Source organism: Vulpes vulpes, chromosome 2 (genome assembly GCF_048418805.1).
Source record: "Vulpes vulpes isolate BD-2025 chromosome 2, VulVul3, whole genome shotgun sequence".
Classification (NCBI taxonomy): domain Eukaryota; kingdom Metazoa; phylum Chordata; class Mammalia; order Carnivora; family Canidae; genus Vulpes; species Vulpes vulpes.
Genome location: NC_132781.1, coordinates 160,889,222 through 160,909,731, shown reverse-complemented (window position 1 = coordinate 160,909,731; position 20,510 = coordinate 160,889,222). Strand labels below are relative to the sequence as shown.

The following is a 20,510-nucleotide window of genomic DNA, read 5'->3' as shown; positions in this document are numbered from 1 at the left end:
CTACCAGCTGGACACCCATTCGTGGTGCCACACAGGAGACAGGCTGCGCCAGGAAAATATCATGACTTTATTTGCTACACTGACAGCGGCTCCGGGGGGGGCGGGCAGGGGGCTGTCGTCTACACAGGATGTCTGAACTGGGGGGACAATATTATTTCCCCAGCTGAGGGCAGGGGGGCCGGGGTGGGCAGATGCGGGACAGGAGCAGGGCATCTGCCAACCTCCGGGCGGTGGCTGTCTCTGGAGGTGGGTCCCAGTCGGTGGCTCAGAGGCAGGGAGATCGGGCGTCCGGGGTGGCCAGGCCGCGCTACCTCACGGGCCCGGTGGGCGGCGGCCAGGGCTGCTCGGCCAACTCCCGCTCCAGCTGCTTGAAGCGCTTCTTTGAGGCCTTTTTGGGCCGGAGCCGCCGCAGGCAGGCAGGGAGGCACTGGTCCAGCACGCTCTGCGGAGGACGGGGAGGGTGCAGAGGGGCAGCTGTGACTGAGGCCACCCCCCAGGGCCCCTCTGTCCCCCAACCCAGGGCAAGCCCCACCTCCAGCACGAAGGCCGCCACAAAGTTAAAGGCCACCAGGCCCAGCAGCAGCAGCTTGAAGCAGGTGTCGGCGATGTTCCTCAGCGCCAGTGGGCCCTGCAGGAGGCCAGGGACCAAGAGGAGGCCCGCCAGGATGGAGCCCAGGAGCGCCAGGGCCAGCAGGAAGGGCACTGGGGGCGAGGGCGGCATCAGGCCAGGGGGACCCCCACGGGCGCCAGACCCCCCAGCCCGTCCCTCCACCCGCACCCGGCCTGCCGGGCAGCAGCGGTACCGTTGGTGTAGAGAGGCCGGCGGAAGGGCGCCCCCTTGGACACGGCTGCGGCCAGGATGAGGTACTGGAAGCCAGACAGGGAGAAGACCACGGTGTTCTCATAGTTGGGCAGGTTGTCGGGCGCGGGCACGGTCTTGTTCAGAGGCACGAACCTGGCGGCACGAAGACCCGGGGTCGCGAACGGGCCTGCGGAGGGCAGGGGCGGGCTCCGCGGGCGGCCCCCGACTCACCAGGGTTGGGCCACGGTCAGGAAGTAGCCTCCCAGCTGCACGCCGGCCACCAGCACCACGTGCAGCAGGAGGCTGCTCAGCACAGGGACGCTGAGCAGGGCCCCCGGGGGTCGTGCCCGCCCCAGCGCCAGCGCCGGCCCTGTGCGGCTCATGAGCACCGCCACTGTGGTGGTGATGACCAGGTCGATGGCCAGGAACTGCACGTCACCCAGGTTAGTGTTGATCTGCCGGCAGGGGAGGGAGGGCAGAGGGCAGATGGCAGGGGGCACCGGGTGGGCCCTCAGGAGGCGGCGGGAGGGGGGGAGGTGTGGCTCTTGCCCTGCGGCCTGAGGGCGGGGGCAGCAGCCTCCTGGCTCTGGGGAACTCCCAGTCTGATGGGGAAGCCGCTGCCCTGCCTTCAGGGTGTCCCTCCTCCAGTCTGAGGGAGGAGGCCTGAATCTGATGGGGTGGCTTCCTCCTGCCCACAGGAAGCTCCCAGGCTGGGGGGCGCTTAGGGTCTGCCCGCCGAACCCCTCGGTCGCCAGAAGACACCACGGTTCTCGGTGGATGCAGGGACAGATACTAGCACGAGATCGGCGCTGCCCCACTGTGTCGCCTGGCTTCCCGGGGGGGCGGGGGGAGAAGGCGCATGTGCTCAGAGCGGAGCTGGGGAGGTGCCCTCTGAGCTGCTGTGACCCGGCCAAGGTCTGAGCCAGGCGAGCAGGGCAATAGGTGCATCCTGTCTCCGGCCTTGCATGGGCTCTGCCTCAGTCTCCCCTGTAGACGGGAGCTCCCGGAGGACAGGGACATGTTAGCACAGGACAGCTGCCCCACTTCTGAGGACCTACTGTGTGCATGAGGCACTGTGCTTGGTGCCTCGCCACCCGAGGTTCAGGAGTCGCCCAAGCCACCCGGCTAGAAAGCGGCAGGGTGGGGTCTGAGGCCACGCCATCCATCCCAGAACCCGCTGGCTGAGGCCACGCTGCTGAGCGTCCCGGCTCTGGGCCTGCTCCCGGCAGCGGGCTCTGGCCCACTCACCGTGTAGAGGATCAGGACGGAGATGAACTGGGTCAGGCTGTACAGAGCCATGTACTTGAAGACGCTGAACGAGGTGTCGAGGGAACACCGGCCTTCCCTGGGAGCAGGGTAGGGGCGTTACGGGGGCCCAGGCTGGCTGGCGGGCCCTGAGGGGCGCCCCTCCGGCCCCTGCCCGCCTCACCTGATGACCATGGGCACACACTCGATGCTGGCCATGCTGGAGGTGAAGGGCGAGACCACTGAGGCCTCAGCCTGGGAGAGCGAGATGCCCACGTCGGCTGCCTTCAGGGCCCCGCAGTCATTGGCGCCGTCCCCGCACATGCCCACGCAGTACCTGCACAGAGGGGGCCTGGCTGGAGCCTGTGAGGCGCCTCCCGTCTGTGCAGCCATCCCTCTGCCCGCATGTGGGAAGGGCTGGGGCCCTGCTGGCCCTTGTGCCTGGGACATCCCGGGTGCTCGGTAAACTGAGGCAATGACTACTTTTGGTGTGAGGGACCCAGAAGAGCCTGTCCGGGTTCTCCCAGAGGGTGATGATGGCTCCTAACGCCTGCGGTGGGGTGGGGGGGCTCATGCATGATGCCACCCACCGCAGCCGCCGCCAGGGATCGGCTTGCCCCCCGCAGGTCCTTCGCCTGCTACTCACTGGAGCTTCTGGAGCTCACAAACCAGCTCTGTCTTCTGCTCGGGAGCCATGCGGGCAAAGACAGTGCCCTGGACCAGGATCTGAGAGCACAGGGAGACAGGGAGACTGAGGCAGCAGCAGGGTCAGGGTGGGAGAGCCACGAGGAGGGAGCGGGGCGCGGGGGCGGCTTCGAGCCACCAGAGGGGCTCAGGGGCAGCCCTACCTTGGGCAGCAGCTTGGGGAAGTGCTTCATAAGGACACCAAAGGTGGACCCGCTGAGGGCCAGGTGGCTGGATCGGGGGTCTGGCTCCATGGTGTAGCTTGCGGCCTGGTCGGGATCCTGGGGGCCCAGGAAGCTCAGCTCAGCTTCCCCTGCCCACCCACGAGAGAGCTGGGGCCTGGGTCAGGTGACACAGGGCGGGGTCATCGGTGGGGTTCGTGGCTGGAGCCCCAGCTCAGCCTCACCTTAGCCCCGTTCACAGCTGTGGGGGATTCCAACGGCAGGAGCTCGAGGGAGGCAGGCTGGCCCCGCTCAGGCGGGGTGGCGTGGATGATGACCAGACGCTCCCGGGGGCCCACCATGCCGCAGCCCTGGGCCACGGTGACTGCTGTCTGCAGGTTGTCCCCTAGGAATGTGGGGGCAAGGTGAGAGCCCAGCGGCGGCCTGGGGGGTCACCCTCACTTACAGATGAGACACTGAGGCCAGACACGGTCTGTGTGCCGCGCCTGGTGAGGTGAGCTCAGGCAGGTTCATCAAGGTCTCTGAGCCCCGCCTTCCTCACCTATGAAACCTATGAAGGTCTTAGGGGACAGTGGGGACCTGGGCCAATGTCCCACACATACCACTTATGTGTGGACTTCGCTGGGAAGGGTGTGTGCGTGTGTGCGTCTGTGCACGCAGGGACGGGGAGGACGAGGAGGACACAGACCTACTGGGCCCCTCCGTGTTGCCCTGGCTAGAATCTTCTCTTGCTCCATGAAACTATCACCACTTTCCAGGGTGACATAATCCCCCACGTCCTCTAGGGGGAGCTGAAACGCGGAGAAGTGGCCCAGCGGGCACAGGGCCGGAACCCAGGCAGGTCAGCACCACCCGCGGGGCCTCTGGAGGTCGTTCTACTCCTCCGGGCCTCACCTTCCACCCTGGGCAAGTGGAAGGTTGATTTCCACTTAGGAGGGACACTGTGAAGACCGAGGAACGTGTGAAAGGGGCCTGGCCTGAAGCAGGGGCCAAAAAGAAGGGGTGCTGCATGCCCTTCCCTCTGCCCTCCTGACCCCGGCCCCGTGGCCAGGGGCACCTGTCACCATGACGGTGCGGATGCGGGTCCTCCGCAGAGCCTGGATGACTGGTGTGGTCTGGGGCTTCAGTAGGTTCCTCATGACCAGCAGCCCCAGGAGACTCAGTTCCCGCTCCACGGCGTCCCTGGAGGGTGGGCAGACCGGGTCAGAGGGCATGCAGCGGCCAAGGCCCCCCACCCCAGCCACGGGGCAAGGACATCTTCCCGGGGCTCTGCCTGCAGAGGGCCCGAGGCACAGTCCCAGGGGGTGGGGCAGGGCCGGCCCACCTGCTCAGCTGCTGAGCGGCCTCCAGGCTGGGCACGATGGGCAGTGGCTTGCTGGCAAGGGCCACAACGCGGTAGCCGGCGGCCGTGTAGCTCTGTAGCATCTGGGCGAAGTCTGCGGGCACTGCCAGGGAGAGGCAGGGGTCGCTGGGACGAGGGGGTGGGAGGCTGGGGGCCCACCCCCATCTGGGCCGCGGCCCCCCCATCCACCTGTCTCCGGGTTGCAGAGGCCTGCCACCAGCTCCGGGGAGCCCTTGACGTAGGCCTCCGGCTGAGCAGCTCCTGGCCACGCCACCACCACGTTCATGCGCTGCAGGGCTGACGAGAAGGGGAAGCGGTTGAGGATGCTCACGGGTACCAGGGGCTCCTCCTGCAGGGAGACAGAGGGCAGCTGAAGGGCCGGCCTGTGGAACCCCCCCTCCCCAGCCACTGCTCCCCGTCCCCTGCCACTCACCCTGCCCTGCAGCTGGGCCTCCTGAAGCGGGGGTCTCATCACCGCCAAGACCTGGGTCCCGAACGCGGAGTCTGCAGCCGGCCCCTCCTCCAGGACCTGGGGGGCAGGCAGGGAAGGTTGGCCTCCGTCGGGCCGGGCACTGGCTTGGCCCCGGGCAGCCCATCCTCGGCCCCCGGAGGGAGGCGGCGGCAGAGTCAAGTTAGACTCGGGGAAGACTTCCTTCACGGGGGACCAGATGGAAGTCAAGAACATGGGCTTTGGAGTCGGATGGACCCAAGTCCAAACCCTGGCTTTGCCACTTACAAGTTGCAGGGTGACCTTGGACAAGTTATTCCAAATCTCCCTCGGCCTGGGCTTCCTCCCTGCGAGGCAGGTTTGGAAGCTTCCTTCCTGGGCTACAGGAGGAGCACGAGCCAAGGCCCGGGCCGCGGGGTGCTGGCACAAAGTGGGTGCTCGCACGTGGCCTTGGCCATTATTAATGATGGCGGCACAATGGATGCCACCCGAAGTCCTGGAATGAAGACCAGGCGGGGTTGGTTAGAGCCCAGCTGCCCAGAGGCAGGGGCTGACCTGCTCGGCCTCCTCACCCAGCCAGTAGATTCCACCATCTTGAGGTCCATGGGGTCGCCCACGGGGGTGTCCTGGAGCCGGCTGAGGGCATGGCAGGTGGCCAGCGCTCGGAGCAGGGGCCCCACGGGCAGGCGGCGGGGCTCTGGGACCAGAGGCAGGAACGCCTGCCCTTTTAGGGGCACCACACCCATCACATCCAAGCCGTCCTCCGTGAGGGTGCCCGTCTGCAGGGGGCAAGGGGCGGGCCAGTGATGAGTCCCGGGAGGAGCTGTGTGCGGCTGCGCTGGGCGCCCACACCCCGGGCCAGTGGGGGCCCCTGGGAATCCCGGGAGCCAGAGCAGGAGCCAGAGGAGGTCCCTCTGCCAGGGCCGCTCCCCCCAACCCCCGATTCCTCTGTCCGGCACCGCTGCCTCCAGGAAGTCTTCCTTCACCCTACGGCAGGTCAGGTGGTCCCTGCCTCGGGCTCCCACCACGACCACTTTGCGACCCTATCACTGGTTTGTCACGGGGCCAGGAAGAGGGCCTGGCCACACCCGGCGCACGGTGTGCGTGCTGAACGGGCGAGCGAGTGAGCGCCCGCGTGCCCCATGCTCGGATCCAGCTGCCCAGGTACACGTCCGGCTCCTTCGCCAGCCTGGGGGCTCCAAGAACCCGATCAGGCCCCACTACTCAGTTTCAAGACTCGCTGGGGCCCCCAGGGCCCTCAGAATAATTAACGTCCAACCTCGCCAATGGGGCTGCCCAGCCCCCCCGTCCCGCCCGAGGCCCCACTGTTCCCAGTGCCCAGGCACCCCGTCTGTTCCTCCGAGGAGCTGACTGCTCCCCGGCCCCCGCCTGCCCTGCCTCCCATCTTCGGGTGGTCCCCCCTCATTGAGGTCAAAGAGGAGCCTTCCCTGAGGGAGTGACCCCCACGTCCCACCTATAACGTTACCCAGTTCAAGTCCTCCCCCAAAGCCATCACCACCTGCGGCTCTCTGTGGGCCCTGATCCGCTTATTCTTGCTTGGGGGGGTGGTCTCTGCTGGGTCTCGGCGCTGAGAGCAGCACCAGGGAACGACTAAGTGACCTCAGACGGTCTTGCCTGCCAGACTGGGAGCCGGGCGTGCGTGGGAGCTGGCCGGGGGGTGTGGGGTCTCTGGGCGTTTCTGGCCCCAGGACAGGGCCTGGCACCAGGCAGCAGCCTGCGTTGCTGACTGAGGAATGCAGGCGTGGAGGCCTGGCTGGGGCGCCCGCGGCCCCCGCCCCGCGGCCCCCACCTTGTCAAAACACACGAGCTGGAGCTTGCCCCCCAGATTGATGCGCAGCGGGTGGATGCAGAAGATGCCCTGGCTCCGCAGCCGGCTCTGGGCGTAGAGTGTGCACACGGTCATGGCAGCGGGCAGCGCGGGTGGCACCACCACTGTCACCAGGTCCAGAGCCCGGATCACGATCTCATTCAGAGGCACCTGGCAGGAGGCACCGTGACTCCAGGGGCCAGGCTGGCCCCGGGTCCCCACCGGCCGCCCCTGCCCGGTCCCCGAGGCTCACCCGGTTGCGGTGGAGGATAAAGATGCTGTAGACGGTGCCGAGGAGAGCTGGGGAGACAGCAAGGGCTCAGTGGGATTTGGGATAGGGCTTGGGGGAGGGGGGCACCAGCAGAAGGCAGTGCAGGGGGTCACTCACCCAGGACAGAGAGAGCAGCCACAAACTTCATGCTGTGTTTGTAGAACTTGAAGTCGATGGGCCGGGGATGCAAGATGGAGCTCACCAGGCCCCCTTTTGCTGTGCAGAACCCTGGGAGCAGCCAGGGGGTGGGGGTGGCGAGGGTCAGGACAGGCCCTCCCGGCCCCTGCCCTCCCGCACCACACTGGGGGCTGTGAGACCTGCTGCTCCTGGGAGGAGGCATCACCCAGTGTGGGGTGACTCGTGACGGCCCACGGGTCTTGCCCGGCCCTCATGGGGCTTAGTGAAAATGGAACGAGTGGACGGTATCTATGAAGTGGGTGGTTTCACTTTTTAAAAATCTGGATATGTGGCTCTTGCTGAAAAACTCAAGTCTGGTGACGTTAGGGCCCGTTCCCACGTGACAAGAGCCTGCCGGTGTCGTACAGGCCTGTTCCCTTCCTAAGGGGTGGGCTCCTGCTTGCTGGCCACAGCCCTGCGCACGTCAGCCGACCGCACGCATGTTGGAGGTGTGGGGGACTTGCCCAGGGTCCCCCAGTAGGACAGCGGCAGAGATGGCCCCTGCCCGACCTGGTGGCATGAGCCCAGCATCCCCTCCTGCCTCCCTGCTTCCCACCTGTCTGAGTCACCACTGCCAGGACATGGGGTCCGACGAACGCCCGGGCCTGCAGGACGAGGGTCCCACAGAAGAGTGTGTGGCGCCGGTGGGTCTCTGGGCAGTAGGACACGGGCCCCTCCGGCAGGGCCGTCTTTAGAACCGGAACGCTCTCCCCTGGGAAGGATGGGGCAGGAGGCCTGTGAGGGGTCTCCATGCCACTCCTTCCCACACCAACCCAAGAATCAAGCACAGAATCGTTTCATAAGCCTCAGGTCCCACTTAATTCTTATAACCATACGTGTAGGCATCATTGCCCCCATTTCACAGAGAGGGACACTGAGGCTCAAGACAAAGGCCATAAAGAGGCAGCCAGACAACCCGGAAGGTTGGGTGCCAGCCAGGGACCAGGAACGTGTGCACATGGATGCAGCGGGGCGGGGAGACGTTTGGACTCTTGGAACTATTCTGTAAGGAGCTGTATCACTTTTGTGACTCAAACCAACACACCATGGGGGGTGGGGGCGCTTCCGCCCTAGGACGCTGCCTGGAGGAGTGGCCGCAGGGTGCAGGGTTAGCAACCCAGGATTGTCACTCAGAGCAGAAGGGAAATAGAAACACCAGGGGCAGAGGGCCCAGTGGGCAGGGAGGCCAGGGGCTAGGGGGCCGGGGGTAGGGAGGCAGGGGGCAGGGAGGCCGGGGGCTGGGAGGCTGGGGGCTGGGAGGCTGGGGGCTGGGAGATCAGGGGCAGGGAGACTGGGGGTTGGGGGGCCAGGGGCTGGGGGGCCAGAGGTAGGGAGGCCGGGGGCTGAGAGGCTAGGGGTAGGGAGGCTGGGGGCAGGGAGGCTGGGGGCAGGGAGGACAAGGGCTGGGAGGCTGGGGGCAGAGGGTCAGGGGTAGGGAGGCTGGGGGCAGGGAGGCCGGAGGCAGAGGCCGGGGGCTGGGGCTGACCTGTCAGGGAGCTCTCATTGACCACGCACTCGCCAGCCACCAGGGCCGCGTCGCAGGGCACCAGCCCGCCTTCCCGGGGCAGCACCAGGCAGTCTCCGGGCACCAGCTCGCTGGAGTCCACCCATTCCTCCTCTGCAGGCAAGCGGGGGCCTCAGCGTGGCCCAGCCCCAAGCCCCGCCCCAGAGCCTCCCTCCCTCCCCGAGCGCTCACCTCCCCCGGGCCGGCACACGCACACCCTCGCGGACAGCTGCACCATGTCCCTCAGAGTCTGGCTTTGCTGTGGGCAGGGGGCACGTGGGGAGTGGGTGGGGGAGGCCCCCCGTGGGGACCTGCCCGCCCCGGCCATCCCCCTCACGCGCCCACCTTTCTGGTCTTGTAGAGTGACAGGCAGATGGAGGCAGTAGAGATGAGGAAGATGCACAGGGCGTACGAGTAGTAGCGGTCGGCCAGCCACAGCCCGATGCTGAAGGCCTGGAACCCATAGTAGGGGTTCAGTGCCTGGGGAGGGGCGGGGAGGCAGCATCAGGGCTCGTGTCCCCAGGAGGCTGGCCCTTGGCCCCGCTCAGCGCCCCCAGAGGTCCCGGGGCCCCTAGCTTCTCTGCTCTGAAGAGGACACAGGCACTGAGATGCCAGCCAGGCCCCTGCTAAGCCCGTCATCTAAGTGTCATCCAGTGGTGGTGACAATTCCACACTCCATTTGCAGATGAGGGAACCGAGGCACAGAAGGGTCAGGTCACTGGCCCCGAACCACGCAGCCCCCACGTGGCTGCCCGGGGTTTACACGAGCCCGACTCCAGGAGCCAGTGTGACTTTCGTGGGCGTCCGCCGCTGGCTCAGAAGGCCGGGAGGTTCTGTGTCCTCCGGGGCGTCTGGCTCACGGCTCCCCACTGTCCCCTAGGCCACGTCACCTCTCTGAAGCTTGGGTCCTTGGTGTGTGAACCGTGTCCCTACTCATGCAGCTGCCAGAGGGTGAAGGTGGCTTAGGTGCAGCAAGGCCAGGAAAGGCCGGGGCTGTGTGGCCTCGTCTCCCAGCCTCTACTCCCAGCCCCAGCCTGGACCACAGCCTCCAATTCCTCGCCCTGAGTTGATGGGACTGGCTCTGAGGTGACTCTCCCCTATGGAGGAGGGGACAGCTGCTCTGGCCTGCCACTGGCAAGTGGCCCTAAAAGGGCAAGCCCCCAGCCAGGGCCACACCACCAATCCAAGCCAGAGCCGGGGTGCAGCCCAGGGACAGTCCTACCTCATCCACCAGCAGCTGGGGATAGGACTTGACCGGCACGCTGATGACATTGGGGCCGTAGATGGTCTTCCTGTAAGAGAAGTGGCTGGGCCAAAAGATGGAGGGGGCAGTGGCAGCCGGACCCTCCAAGGGCGACAGAGCTCATCTTACAGCCAGGGAAACCAAGGCCCAGAGAAGGCAGGTGACCAGAAGGCCATGCTCAGGGGGGCAAGACAGGGGTCCCCAGGGCGCAGGGCACCCCTGGTCCGGGGCAGCACACCCACCTCACGGCTTGGTCCTGGAGGCTGAGGCCGGAGCAGGAGCGGTGGACATCCTCGCAGGTGCGGCCGTTGTCCAGCAGGCTGGGGTGGGGGGAGGCAGGGAACACATGTGGGTGATGGGGCGTGGGCACCGCCTCCCCTACCTATGGGACTCGGGGCTCCAGGCCCCTCCTGGCCCACTGAGCTCCTGGGAGGAGGCAGCTCTCTAACTCTGGGCCTAACTTCCTCCAGTTCCCCTGGTCGGGCCCCAAACCAGGAAGAACAGTGAGGGATGATGATTAACAGTTGAGCGACAAGAATCCCTATTATTTAGCGACGGGCGTGTTCTTCACCACGATGCCTTCCGTAAGTGACTTAACCTCTCTGTGCCTGTCTTCTCATCGGCAGGACGGGGATGGTGACAGCACCTGCCACACAGGGCCACGGTGGATAAACGAGAAGCCATGTAACGCGTGTGGCTAGTGCCTGGCACCTACCACGTGACAGACGCGTCAGCGATTCGTGCTGTGCTTCTCTATGCGGCAGAGGCTGGTGCCACCTCCACGTCCCCCGGGCACTCACCTCTGCAGACGCAGCTCACAGTTACTGAGCACTTAGTAGGTGGCGGGGGGCGGGGGGGACGAGACCCCAATCAGATGATCCGAGTCCAGAGCCTAAGGTCTGATTCAGTGTTGCCACCTTGGCCTGAGGCTGAGCCAACCTTTACACGAAGCTTATGTACTTGCCCCTCACAATAACCCTGGGAGGCCTCTGCTAGGGATTCTCTTTCTGCCCGGGGTACAGACAGGGACTCCGAGGCCAGGGAGGCTCAGCAACTTGCTCACGTTGCCGGGGTCTGAGGTGCGCAGCCCAGGGTGGAGCCCACGCGGGGCCACGTCATGCCACCTCTCGGCCCAACCCAGCACGAGCGCGCGGTGCCAGCCTGAGCCCTACCTGGCTTGGCAGAAGGCCTGCTGGCTCTCGATCCAGATGTAGCGCTGGCCCCGGAAGAGGTAGTATCGCAGCGTCCGCTGCTGGGTGGGAGAGAGAAGAGGCTGGAGACAGCTTGGGGGGGGTGCAGGGGCAGAGGCCAGTGTCGCGGGAAAGAGGCAGGGAGGCCTGGAGGTGCCGAGGTGCTGGGCCCAGCAGCCCGGACATTGGGGCAAGGGAACCAGAGGTGCGTGGGGAACGGGGACTCCGACCCTCCCATTGTGCAGAGTGTGGCACTGAGGCCCAGGGAGGGTTAAGGGCCCGCGGGGAAGCCAGCTGTGCACTCACGGCCTCTTCGTTCTTGCAGAACTGGGCAGTGTCCTTCCACGCACCCTCTGGGACGGCCCCCACGGCTGCCTGGCTCCGGCCATCCTCCGCCTGGCCCCGGGCTGGCAGCTCCAGGCTGGGAGCGGGCAGGGGTTACCGTGGAGCCCTGGGAGCTGGGCCAGCACCTCCCCATCCCATGCAGCCACAGTCCCTCCCTGGCAGGGAGCCGGGGCTTCTGGGCAGGGTGACGGGGCCACCTCACCTGCCCTCACCGATGGCCTCGGTCTGCACCTGCACAGTGTAGAGCTGCCAGGAATTATCCTGGAACACAGAGGTGGGGGCTTGGTACCAGGAGACACTGGTCCCCTCCCAGGTCCACCCTGCTGCCCGGCGGCCCCCGCTGGACAAAGCAGGGACCAAGGACATACATGATGCCCTGGGGAGCCACCCACTGCCCCTCCCGCCCATTGCTCGGATGGGAAAGAGGAGGCCGAGAGAGGACAACTGTGCGCGGTCCCACAGGAGGTGAGCGGCCAGATGGGGCTGAGACCCCCTCCCCTGCGCCCCCCTCGCCAGCTGCCTCACCTCTTTGTCTCTTATTTCGATGACGAGTGTTTCTGCGCGGGCCAGGTTGCAGGGCCGGAGCCGCAGCCGCACCCCCCACACCGGCTTCCAGCGGAAGAGCAGCAAAGGGATCCCTGCCATCATCCAGACCACGATGTGATAGCCGATGACCCTCCATGGACTGCCACAGTAGCCGCTGAGCCTCTGCGGACGGACGGACGGACAGGCCGGGTGGGCGCAGGGCGGGGGCGCGCCTGGAGCCTCCCCAGCCCACCCCGCCACCTACCACGGATGAAACTGAGGAGCTGAGGGGATCTACAGATGTCTCTATCGTCAGGGTCCCATAGCCGGCGGGCGTGCTGCCCACGAGAGGGCTGCTGTCTGCGGGTGCAAGGGAGACAGGTCATGGGGGGCTCCTCCCTCTCTTATACCTTAAAATAAAATGAGCATCGTCATTTGGTGGCCCCATGTGGGAGCTGCTGTGGTCAGAAAGGAGCCGGAGGGGCAGTTCTCCTGGACGGCCGCCGTCCTGGCTGCACCAACCCATCTGTCACACCTCGGGGATACACGGTCCCCACCGCACCTGCCATTCCTCAGGTACAGAGCCCTTTGTTAAAACTGACGTGTGGGGCACCTGGGGGGCTCAGCGGGTTGAGCGTCTGACTCTTGAATTCCGCTCGGGTCATGATCTCAGAGTGGGGTTGAGCCGTGTTGGAGTCCACGCTGGGAGTGGAACCTGCTTGGGACTTGCTCTCTCCCTCTGCGCCCCCCCTCCCACTCATCCCCTGCATCCTCTCTCTTTTTAAACGTTTTATTTATTTATTCATGAGACACAGAGAGGGAGGCAAAGACACAGGCAGAGGGAGAAGCAGGCTCCCTGCGGGAAGCCCGATGCGGGAATCGATCCCAGGACCCCGGGATCACACCCTGGGCCAAAGGCAGGTGCTCCACTGCTGAGCCACCCAGGCGCCCCTCTTTCTCTCAAATAAACAAAAAACAAAACAAAACAAAAATAAACAAAAAACCCTGAAACGTTTCCAGAGGTTGGCAGAAGTGTTCCATTGATGGGGTTTCACATAGTTACTAGAATAAAGCTTTTGAGAACCAGCTTGCTGAGACCAAGGACCAGCACGGAGGGGCGGATGGGAGCGGGTTGGACACACGTCCTGGAAAAATGCAGCAGCAGGTGGCACAGATCCTTGTGGTGCTTTGGGTCCTTGGCCTGAAAAGCGGAAGGTGTCAGAACCAGGACCAAAGGCAGTCAAACCTTTAGACGCTGAGCAGCACAGGAAAGGGAGGATAAGGTTATTCAAGGCAACTGTATTTGCAGCTGCATGAGATGAAGGTTCTAGCATGAACCAAAGTGGCACCTGCTGGTGAGTGAGGCCCCTGGGGTCGTGGCCGTGATGGGGCCCAGCCGCCTCGGGACCCGGGTGCCCTCAAGAGTCCTGGCAGTGCCTGATCCTGGAGACGCTGGAGACACCAGCCTGCTGCTGGAGCTGCGCGTCGGGGGGGTCCGGGGCCAGGAACGCGGCGCTCAGGTGTGATTACGGGCTTACAGTGGGAGACAAACACTACAGGGATGAGGCAAGCGGGAAGATAACGGGTTATTTTAGGTGCAAAAGCACAACCTTTGTATTTCTGCTACTGCTGGCACCTGGCAGGGCCAATGAAAGACTTGAAGTTAAAAGAAAACAAAGCATCGCTATTTTATGAACTGGTTCGACAGACCCAATGGCTCAAGCCTTCGCGGGCCTGTTATCTGACTGTCCTGCTGGCTCTCATTCCAGTCTGGTTTCCTCGTGTGTCTGGTTATCCCTGGCTGGGTGCGGGCCCAGGATCGGGTCCCAGGGCCTGGTGAGCGCCCCGAGCTTCCGCAGCCCTGTGGAAAAGCCCCAAGCTACTCGCTCCCTGGGAACCATGTGTCCCCCTTTTGCATCCGGTCCCCACCCGGAGGGCAGAGGTCAGGGCTGCTTATCCCTGTTCAACTCCCGTGCCCAGCAGAGTCCTGGCGGCGAGGAGATGCTGAGAGGTCGGGTCTGGACTTTATGGCAGGCAGGAAAGGGGCCCCCACTCTGAAGTTGGGAATGGGGGAGCGAGCAGAGAGGAGGGGTGAGGGAGGACCGAAGCTGCTACGTCCCAGCTGAGCACTCACCAGCTTACTCAACCCTCTGCGGGGAAGGGCTGACTATCGCTCCCGTTTTAAGATGAGAAAACTGAGGTCAGAGACCAGCACTAGGAGGCTCTACTGCAGGAATCCTGTTCTTCCTGTCTCCCCTCCTGCAGAGCTGGGGTCCTGGTGGGACAGGCGGCCGGCGGGTGTCCCAGGGCTGCAGAGGGCCTGGGCTCGCCGCCTGTGGGGCTGAGACACGCAGGGGCCCCTCTGGCAGCAGCGCTGGGCACCCACGGGGTTCGCTCAGAGGGACGGCACACAGCCGGCCAGGTGGGGACGGCCTGCGGATTTTCTGAGCTCCTGCCCCTTCCCCACCGCAGCCAGTTTCCACCCACAAGCCCGGAGGGTCCCAGGCCACTGTCACAACATCCCCAGGCCCTCAGATGCTCCGTCCCTAGACACCTGGGCTTCTGCAGCTTTCAGAGCAGCCAGCGCTTCCAAGAGCCCACCGTGTGCGACATCTGCTCCTGGCCCGTTTTACCACCGTTAACACAAGAATCCTGCTGCGGGAGCTCAATTGTTATCCCCTTCTTAGGGGGGAAAATGAGGCTCAGAGAGGTTAAGTAACTCGGCCAAGATCACGCAGCAAGTACCCAGCAGTCAGGGTGCGAGTCCAGGCAGGCTGACTCCGGGGTGGGTGGTCTCCGTGGGCTGCACCACGCACGAGGCCCCGCCAGACCAGGCAGCCCGTGCTCTCCTACCCCAGCCCCATGGCCCTTCGTATGGACGGTCCTGACAGTTACTATGGCCATGCCGGTAAGAGCAGCCAACAGCCCCGAAGCGCTTCCCAGGGGACGAGACCCACTCTATGCCTCCACGCAAATCCAGCCACACGAGGAGGTGGACTCTTTTTTCTCATTTTACCAACGAGGCTCAGAGGGACAAAGGCCCCCCGCCACACACATACACCGGTAAACGGTGGAACCAGGAAACTGGGGCTGGATCCTCAGCTTTCCCCAAGTGGGCACTTTCGGAGGCCAGGGCTTCCGGCCAGGCCTCCCCAGGCCTCTCTGAACTTCATGATTCAACAACCCAAGCCCCACCTCCAGCCAGGCCCTCCCTGTCCACTCGGCTGACTCAGAAAACAAACAGAGCCACCAGCTCCAGGAAGAGCCGGGCCTCGGGGGATGGACACGCACACGCACACGCACACGCACACACAGCCTGCAGCCCTCAACCGTGGGGGTCTCCAGCCAGCAGCAGAGGCTCAGAGCTGGGGGGGCAGGAGGCCAGGTCAGCCTTCTCTGGGGCTCAGAGACCCCGGCCCAGCTTTCCTGGGGCGGTCCCGTCCCTTTTACTCTCGCGGGAGGGGGGGGGGCAGCCCCATCCCGCTGGAGTGAGGCTTGTCAGGAGAGCATTTCTTCCCCTTCCTGGCAGTGGCCTGCAGAGGACACACAGCGGGGGGCCCTCTGCTCGCTGCTGGAGCCTGGAAAGGGGTGACTCCTGGAGCCTGGAAAGGGGTGACTGGCTCTAGCCCCCTGCCTGGGGGGCAGAGGAGCAGGCCTCTGGGACAAATGACACAGCCTGGCAAGCTGGCTTCCCAGGTCCTTGGCCACCAAAAAGCCACAGACCTCTCTTGCCCCACTTCAAAAGGCGGCGGCCCCAGTGGCCACTGGAGTCCCAGTGGCCACTGGAGTCCCAGCTGTCTTTCTGCCAGAGTCCTTCACCTGCCGCAGAGGCCGGCTCCCTGAGTGGGGCACGGTGGGTCATGCTTCAGGCCTTAGCGCTGGTCTTGAGTGTTTCCATGGCACAAGGGAAAGAGCACCTCGGGGTTATGAGGGGTTGACGTGAACTTCACGTACATTAACTCACGGATTCCTCACCACCATTCCACGAAGAGGGTACTACTTTTATCCCTATTTTACAGTTTAGGAAACAGAGGCCGGAGGAGGTGTAGCAGGTTGCCCAGGGGCCACAGAGCCAGTGAGTGGTGGGATCTGATCCAGGCAGTCTGGCTCCAGCGTCCACGCTCTTAACCACCGCACTCCCAACCTCAGGGCTTCTCCCTCAGAGCCCCGGGCTCTCCCAGAGGCAGGCTGTGTTTTGGGAGGGAAGTGCCTTAACTTTTCTGGGTCTTCATTTTCCCTCTCGAGGAGCATAACTCTGAGCAGCTGGCACATGAAAAAGTGTGAGCAGCAGCCGCCCCAGGGTGTCTGAAGTTCCTGAAGCGTGGGCATGTGTACACGGGCAGCTGCTGGCTTCCCTGCCAGGGAGGTGTGGCTCGTCTCTGACCCATTTCTCAGGCTCTCCTCCCACTTTCCCATCACCCTGTCTGAAGCCACAGCTGTGCCCCTGCTCCCCTGTGCACACTCAACAGCTTCTCCCTGGCTCCCTGGGGGGCTAGGGATGGGGAAGAAGCCTGCATGGCATGCTGGGCCACCCGGAGCGGGTCACTTCGCTGGTGCTAATCTGATTTCATCCTGCAACAGTCCTGCAGTTTATCCCATTTTATAGGCGAGAAGACTGGGTTTTGCAGAGGCAGCTGGCCCCCTAAGGTGTCTAGCAGCTAGACAGGGTCTGTGTTGCTCCAGAGTCCTCTCTGCCTGCCTCCGCCATGCCCACTGGCAGCCATCCTGCCATCAGGCTTGAACAGGGTATCCCCATCCTGCTCATAGCGCCGGGCATGGGGCTGGGACGCAGGAACCATTAACTGAATGAGCGAACCAGTACCCGTGTGGACATCTCGCTTCCATAACACAGCATGGAAGCAGTGGCTCGGAGTCACTGACCCTGCCTCTGGGGCAGTCAGAGGCCAGTTTAGAGGGGCGAGCTCCTTTGTCAAGGGCCCCTGCCAGAGATCACCGTGTGACCCTGGTCTGCTTACTCCCCTCCTCCCACCACCTGGGGATCACAATGTTCCCTCTGGGAGGTTTGTCCTGGTGCCTAGCACACACCCCTCACTTCAGGAGCAGCAGCGTGCTCTCCCAAGTCAAGGAAGAAAAAGAGAGAGGCTTGACGGAGGAAGTCCCTTCTGCGGAAAACTCTAGTCTCCAGGCAAGGTCAAAGCCCAGGGCGCTCTCTCCAGCGGGACACCTGTGAAAATACTCGGAAGTGCTTGTTTGTCTCTAGTTATGGTTCAGCCTCCCCAGGGATGGCCCAGGAAGGCCAGGGCAGTGTCTGATCTCTTCCAGTAACCCCAGCTCGGGGTGGCCCCGAGCAGGCTGTGTGGGATGAGAATACTTTCCACGATGATTATATTGCTCTTCTGAATACCAGGGACTGATCTTCATGCATCGCCCTCGGAGGGAGGGGATTATCACCTCATTTTACAGAAGAGGAAACTGCGGAATGATGCTTCAGAGCACCTGGCCCAGAGTCATACAGCTGCAAAAGGGAGAAGCTGCAAAGGAGTGGGTCTGAATGAACACATTCATCTTGACTCATCCTCACGGCCACCCCAGGAAAAGTATGGATTTGGATCCCACTTAGCATGAGGCACAGAGAGGTTATTATGTCCACAGTCACACAGCTATGGGTGGTCAAGGCTAGACATGAACCTACCCTGACTCCACGGCCCCGGGGCAATGCCACCAGCACCGGGGAGTGGAGGGGCTGGAGTCAAAGCCATCTGAGAACCTCTTGTTTCCTGCGGAAGCCCTGGCTTCCTGCTGATGACCTGGCAGGGGCCCAGACAACAGGGCTGCCTCCTCCCTTGCCTTGCCCCCCCCCCACCCCACACACACACACAGCCAGAAGCTCCTCTCCTCTGCCAGGCGAGAGGGGATGTGTGTGTGTGATGCGTGAGAAACAACCTGCTAGGAGTGCCCTGATCTTCAGCTCTGGAGTTCAGAGGGCGTCTTTCCTCAGCTTTCCCCCTCCTTCCCTGGGGGGTGGGGGGGGGGTGCACTCTGAGCTTCCAGTGGGGTGGGACGAGAGGTGGGAGACCACGGGGAGGGAGAGACCAGAACTGAGGGTGTGTGCAGCTGTCGAGGATGCTCAACCTTTGGTGGACCCTTTGCGGCGGTCTGGGGTCTGAGTGACTGACGCCGAGATGGGACCCTTCTGGAGAAGAGAGGTCTCCTGGCTCCCGTCACAGCAGGGGGGATTTAGACTCCAAAAGGGGTGGGCTCGGGAGGCATGGTCTGGGATGGGTAACATGCAGGGTGTGGTCCTTGGACCTGGGTGTTGACGGGCTTCCTCGGGGGAGGGCCTGAGGTAGGGGATCGAGAGTGGCACTGGTGTCCGGGACACTGTGACCCTGAGATTCGAGAGCCCTGGCTTCTCCAACCTCATTCATTCATTCATTCATTCATTCATCCATCCATCCATCCATCCATCAGTCCATGCATCCAAGAGGAACAACCACCCGGAGGCCCCGGATGCAGCGGGTCTTCCCCTCCCTGGACATCTGTCGTTGCAGAGGGAGAGCAGTGGGAGCGGGGACCCCAGGCCTCGGCACAGCGCCCAGGGCCGCGGGAGGGCGCGGGGGGCTCGGCTCCGTGCGCCGCCGCCGCCGGGCTCCGGGCCTGCCTGGGAAGGGCCCGGCGCCCACTCCCCGCGACGGGGGCGGGGGCAGGGGGCGTGCCCGGGGGTCGCCCCCCTGAACCACGAGCCCGCGTGGGGCTGCCGCGCGGCGGCGCGTCGACGGGCGGCCCCGGCCCCCGCCCGGTTCCGAGAGGCCCGAGCTGCGCACTCACCTGCGCTCATGCCGGCTCCGCGAGCTCATCGCCGGCCCCGACGCTGCGGCCCGTGGCCCCGGGCCCGGGCGTCGCGATGCCCCGCGGCGGGGGCGCGGGCGGGAGGCCGGGGGCGCGGGCGGCGGGGGCGGGGGCGCGGGCGCGGGCGCGGGCGCGGGCGCGGGGCACCTGCAGCAGCTGGCGGCCGGCGCGGCTGGAAGGTGCCGCAGTCGGGTGTGCGCGCAGCCCGCCCGGCCCCGCCCACTGCGGCCCCACGTCCGCCCCGCGCGCGGGCTGCCGGGACTTGTAGTCCGAGCCGCCTGCGCCGCCGCAGAGGGGACCCTCCGCCCGCCCGCCCGCCCGCGACGGGCCACCCGGGGTGCGGGGCGCCGGGGGACGGAGCCAGGCCTCAGACGCGAGAACACACACGCGCACGCGCACACGCACACGCGGAGCCAGGGCTCTGCTTCAAGGGAACAGCGCAGCTCTGGCTCACCAGCCTCGGATCCACGCACAGGTGACACGTAGGGACAGCGCACGCACCAAACAGGGGGTGACCCTCGGAAACACAGACATGAGCACCGCCTGCCCCTTCCCTCCGCCGTGCGCGGCACACAAGGGGTCAGCCCCAGCTGCCGGCGGCGGTGTGCCTCCGGGCTCTGCAGCCTGCACCAAGCTGACCTCCGTCTGCCAGGCTGTGTGACCTCGGGCAAGTCACCTCCCTCTCTGGGCCTCCTTTCAGCGATGCCGCCTCAGAGAGTTGTTGTGAGGCTCACAGGAGGGAAAACTTAAAACACTTGAGGCTGGCATGGCTTGGCCGATGTCAAAGAAGGAAGACAGGCCTGCCCAGAGACCCAGGGACTCAGACACGTGCGTGGACATGGGGAGACTCTGCAGCGATGCAGGGAGGCCTCTGAAATCCCGGAGAATAGTGGAGGTAGGGCCCAGACCCCAGGAGTCTCACATCATGACTGCAGATACACCTGCGCAGGTGGGACGCATGGAGGCCCTGACGGGCACCGGACACCTCATACCCGTGTGCAGCATTTAGCACGCTTCCCCATCGCAACAGGTGAACACACGGTGTCCCCTGGCTCCATGGTCGGTGGCCTCTGGACTAAGGACCTCCAAAGGCCGATGGTGAATCAGAGACCCCAGGGTCTGGGGTAAATCCAGGAAGAATCCTATTAGGATCCTATTAGGGCCACGATGGGACTGGCCCGATCCATGGTCCACCCAGTGTGATCTCCGGCATGCCAGGCTCTGTTCTGGAAGCTGAGAACATGACGGTGAATGGGACAGACCCGGGGAGCAGCCAAAGGCAGGCAGAGGAAAACCCTAACAATACTTGTCATGGAGGAATGCCTGGGGGGCTCAGCGGTTGAGCATCTGCCTTCAACCCAGGTCAGGGGATCGAGTCCCGCATCAGGCTTCCCGCAGGGAGCCTGCTTCTCCCTCTGCCTGTGTCTCTGCCTCCCTCTCTGGGTCTCCCATGAATAAATAAATAAAATCTAAAAAAAAAAAAAAAAAAAGACTTTTCATGGAAAGGGCAGGAAGGAGCCTGAGCTTCGATGTGGAGGTGCAGGGTAGACCTGAGGAAAGCAGGGAGGCCTCGACAGCATGGATACCTGGCAAGAGCTCGATACACACATTGGCTAAGGGCGCAGGAGGGCTGTACAGGTGCAGGCTCTGCTCTGTGCAGGTGCGGGAGTGGAACCAGGGACGCTGAGCGGTGGCGGGTGCAGCGGGGCGGACAATAGCGCCACTTGCGCAGCGCAGGCAGGCTGCTGGCAGGGCAGCTTGACCACCTGGGGGACGCGGCTGGCTTCACTCAGTTCAGCTGACAAGTCCCGTGTCATCTGCTGATGACATTTCCGGGGCAGGCAGGCTACTTCTGAGTCCCCACATCCTCCCCCAGGGCTTAGCCCAGCTCCCCTTGCCCGAGGGACCCAGACC

The 20,510-nt window shown here is 64.4% G+C and overlaps 1 protein-coding gene across 21 annotated transcripts; it reads right to left on the bottom strand.

The window, feature by feature from the left end:
- Positions 1–44: 44 nt before the first annotated feature.
- ATP13A2 (ATPase cation transporting 13A2) lies at positions 45–18,714 on the bottom strand. 21 transcript variants are annotated; one of them, XM_072751068.1, is made up of 29 exons: positions 18,576–18,714; positions 12,052–12,146; positions 11,787–11,969; positions 11,464–11,522; positions 11,223–11,337; positions 10,899–10,978; positions 9,969–10,046; positions 9,706–9,775; positions 8,829–8,963; positions 8,676–8,742; positions 8,466–8,597; positions 7,536–7,691; positions 6,920–7,030; positions 6,785–6,831; positions 6,514–6,702; positions 5,276–5,482; positions 4,689–4,784; positions 4,445–4,604; positions 4,238–4,358; positions 3,971–4,095; positions 3,138–3,298; positions 2,896–3,012; positions 2,694–2,773; positions 2,232–2,384; positions 2,051–2,147; positions 1,034–1,257; positions 804–955; positions 533–702; positions 45–442 (listed from the first exon to the last, which is right to left on the bottom strand). In XM_072751068.1, exons 1-29 carry the CDS (start codon positions 18,583–18,585, stop codon positions 308–310), a joined length of 3,525 nt encoding a protein of 1,174 aa, XP_072607169.1. In that variant the 5' UTR covers positions 18,586–18,714; the 3' UTR covers positions 45–307. The 21 variants fall into 21 exon arrangements, with proteins under 21 accessions (XP_072607169.1, XP_072607181.1, XP_072607171.1 ...); XM_072751080.1 differs by having other exon boundaries at positions 533–628; XM_072751070.1 differs by having other exon boundaries at positions 8,829–8,936.
- Between the last annotated feature and the right edge of the window lie 1,796 nt (positions 18,715–20,510).

What these genes read in the sequence shown, in the direction of transcription:
- ATP13A2 (XM_072751068.1), bottom strand. An exon ending in TGGTGGAATCTACTGGCTGG is followed by an intron (nt 4,785 to 5,275) that starts GTGAGGAGGCCG and finishes CCTGCCCCCCAG; the next exon opens with GTCCTGGAGGAGGGGCCGGC. An exon ending in TGTGTGCCCATGGTCATCAG is followed by an intron (nt 2,148 to 2,231) that starts GTGAGGCGGGCA and finishes CCCTGCTCCCAG; the next exon opens with GGAAGGCCGGTGTTCCCTCG.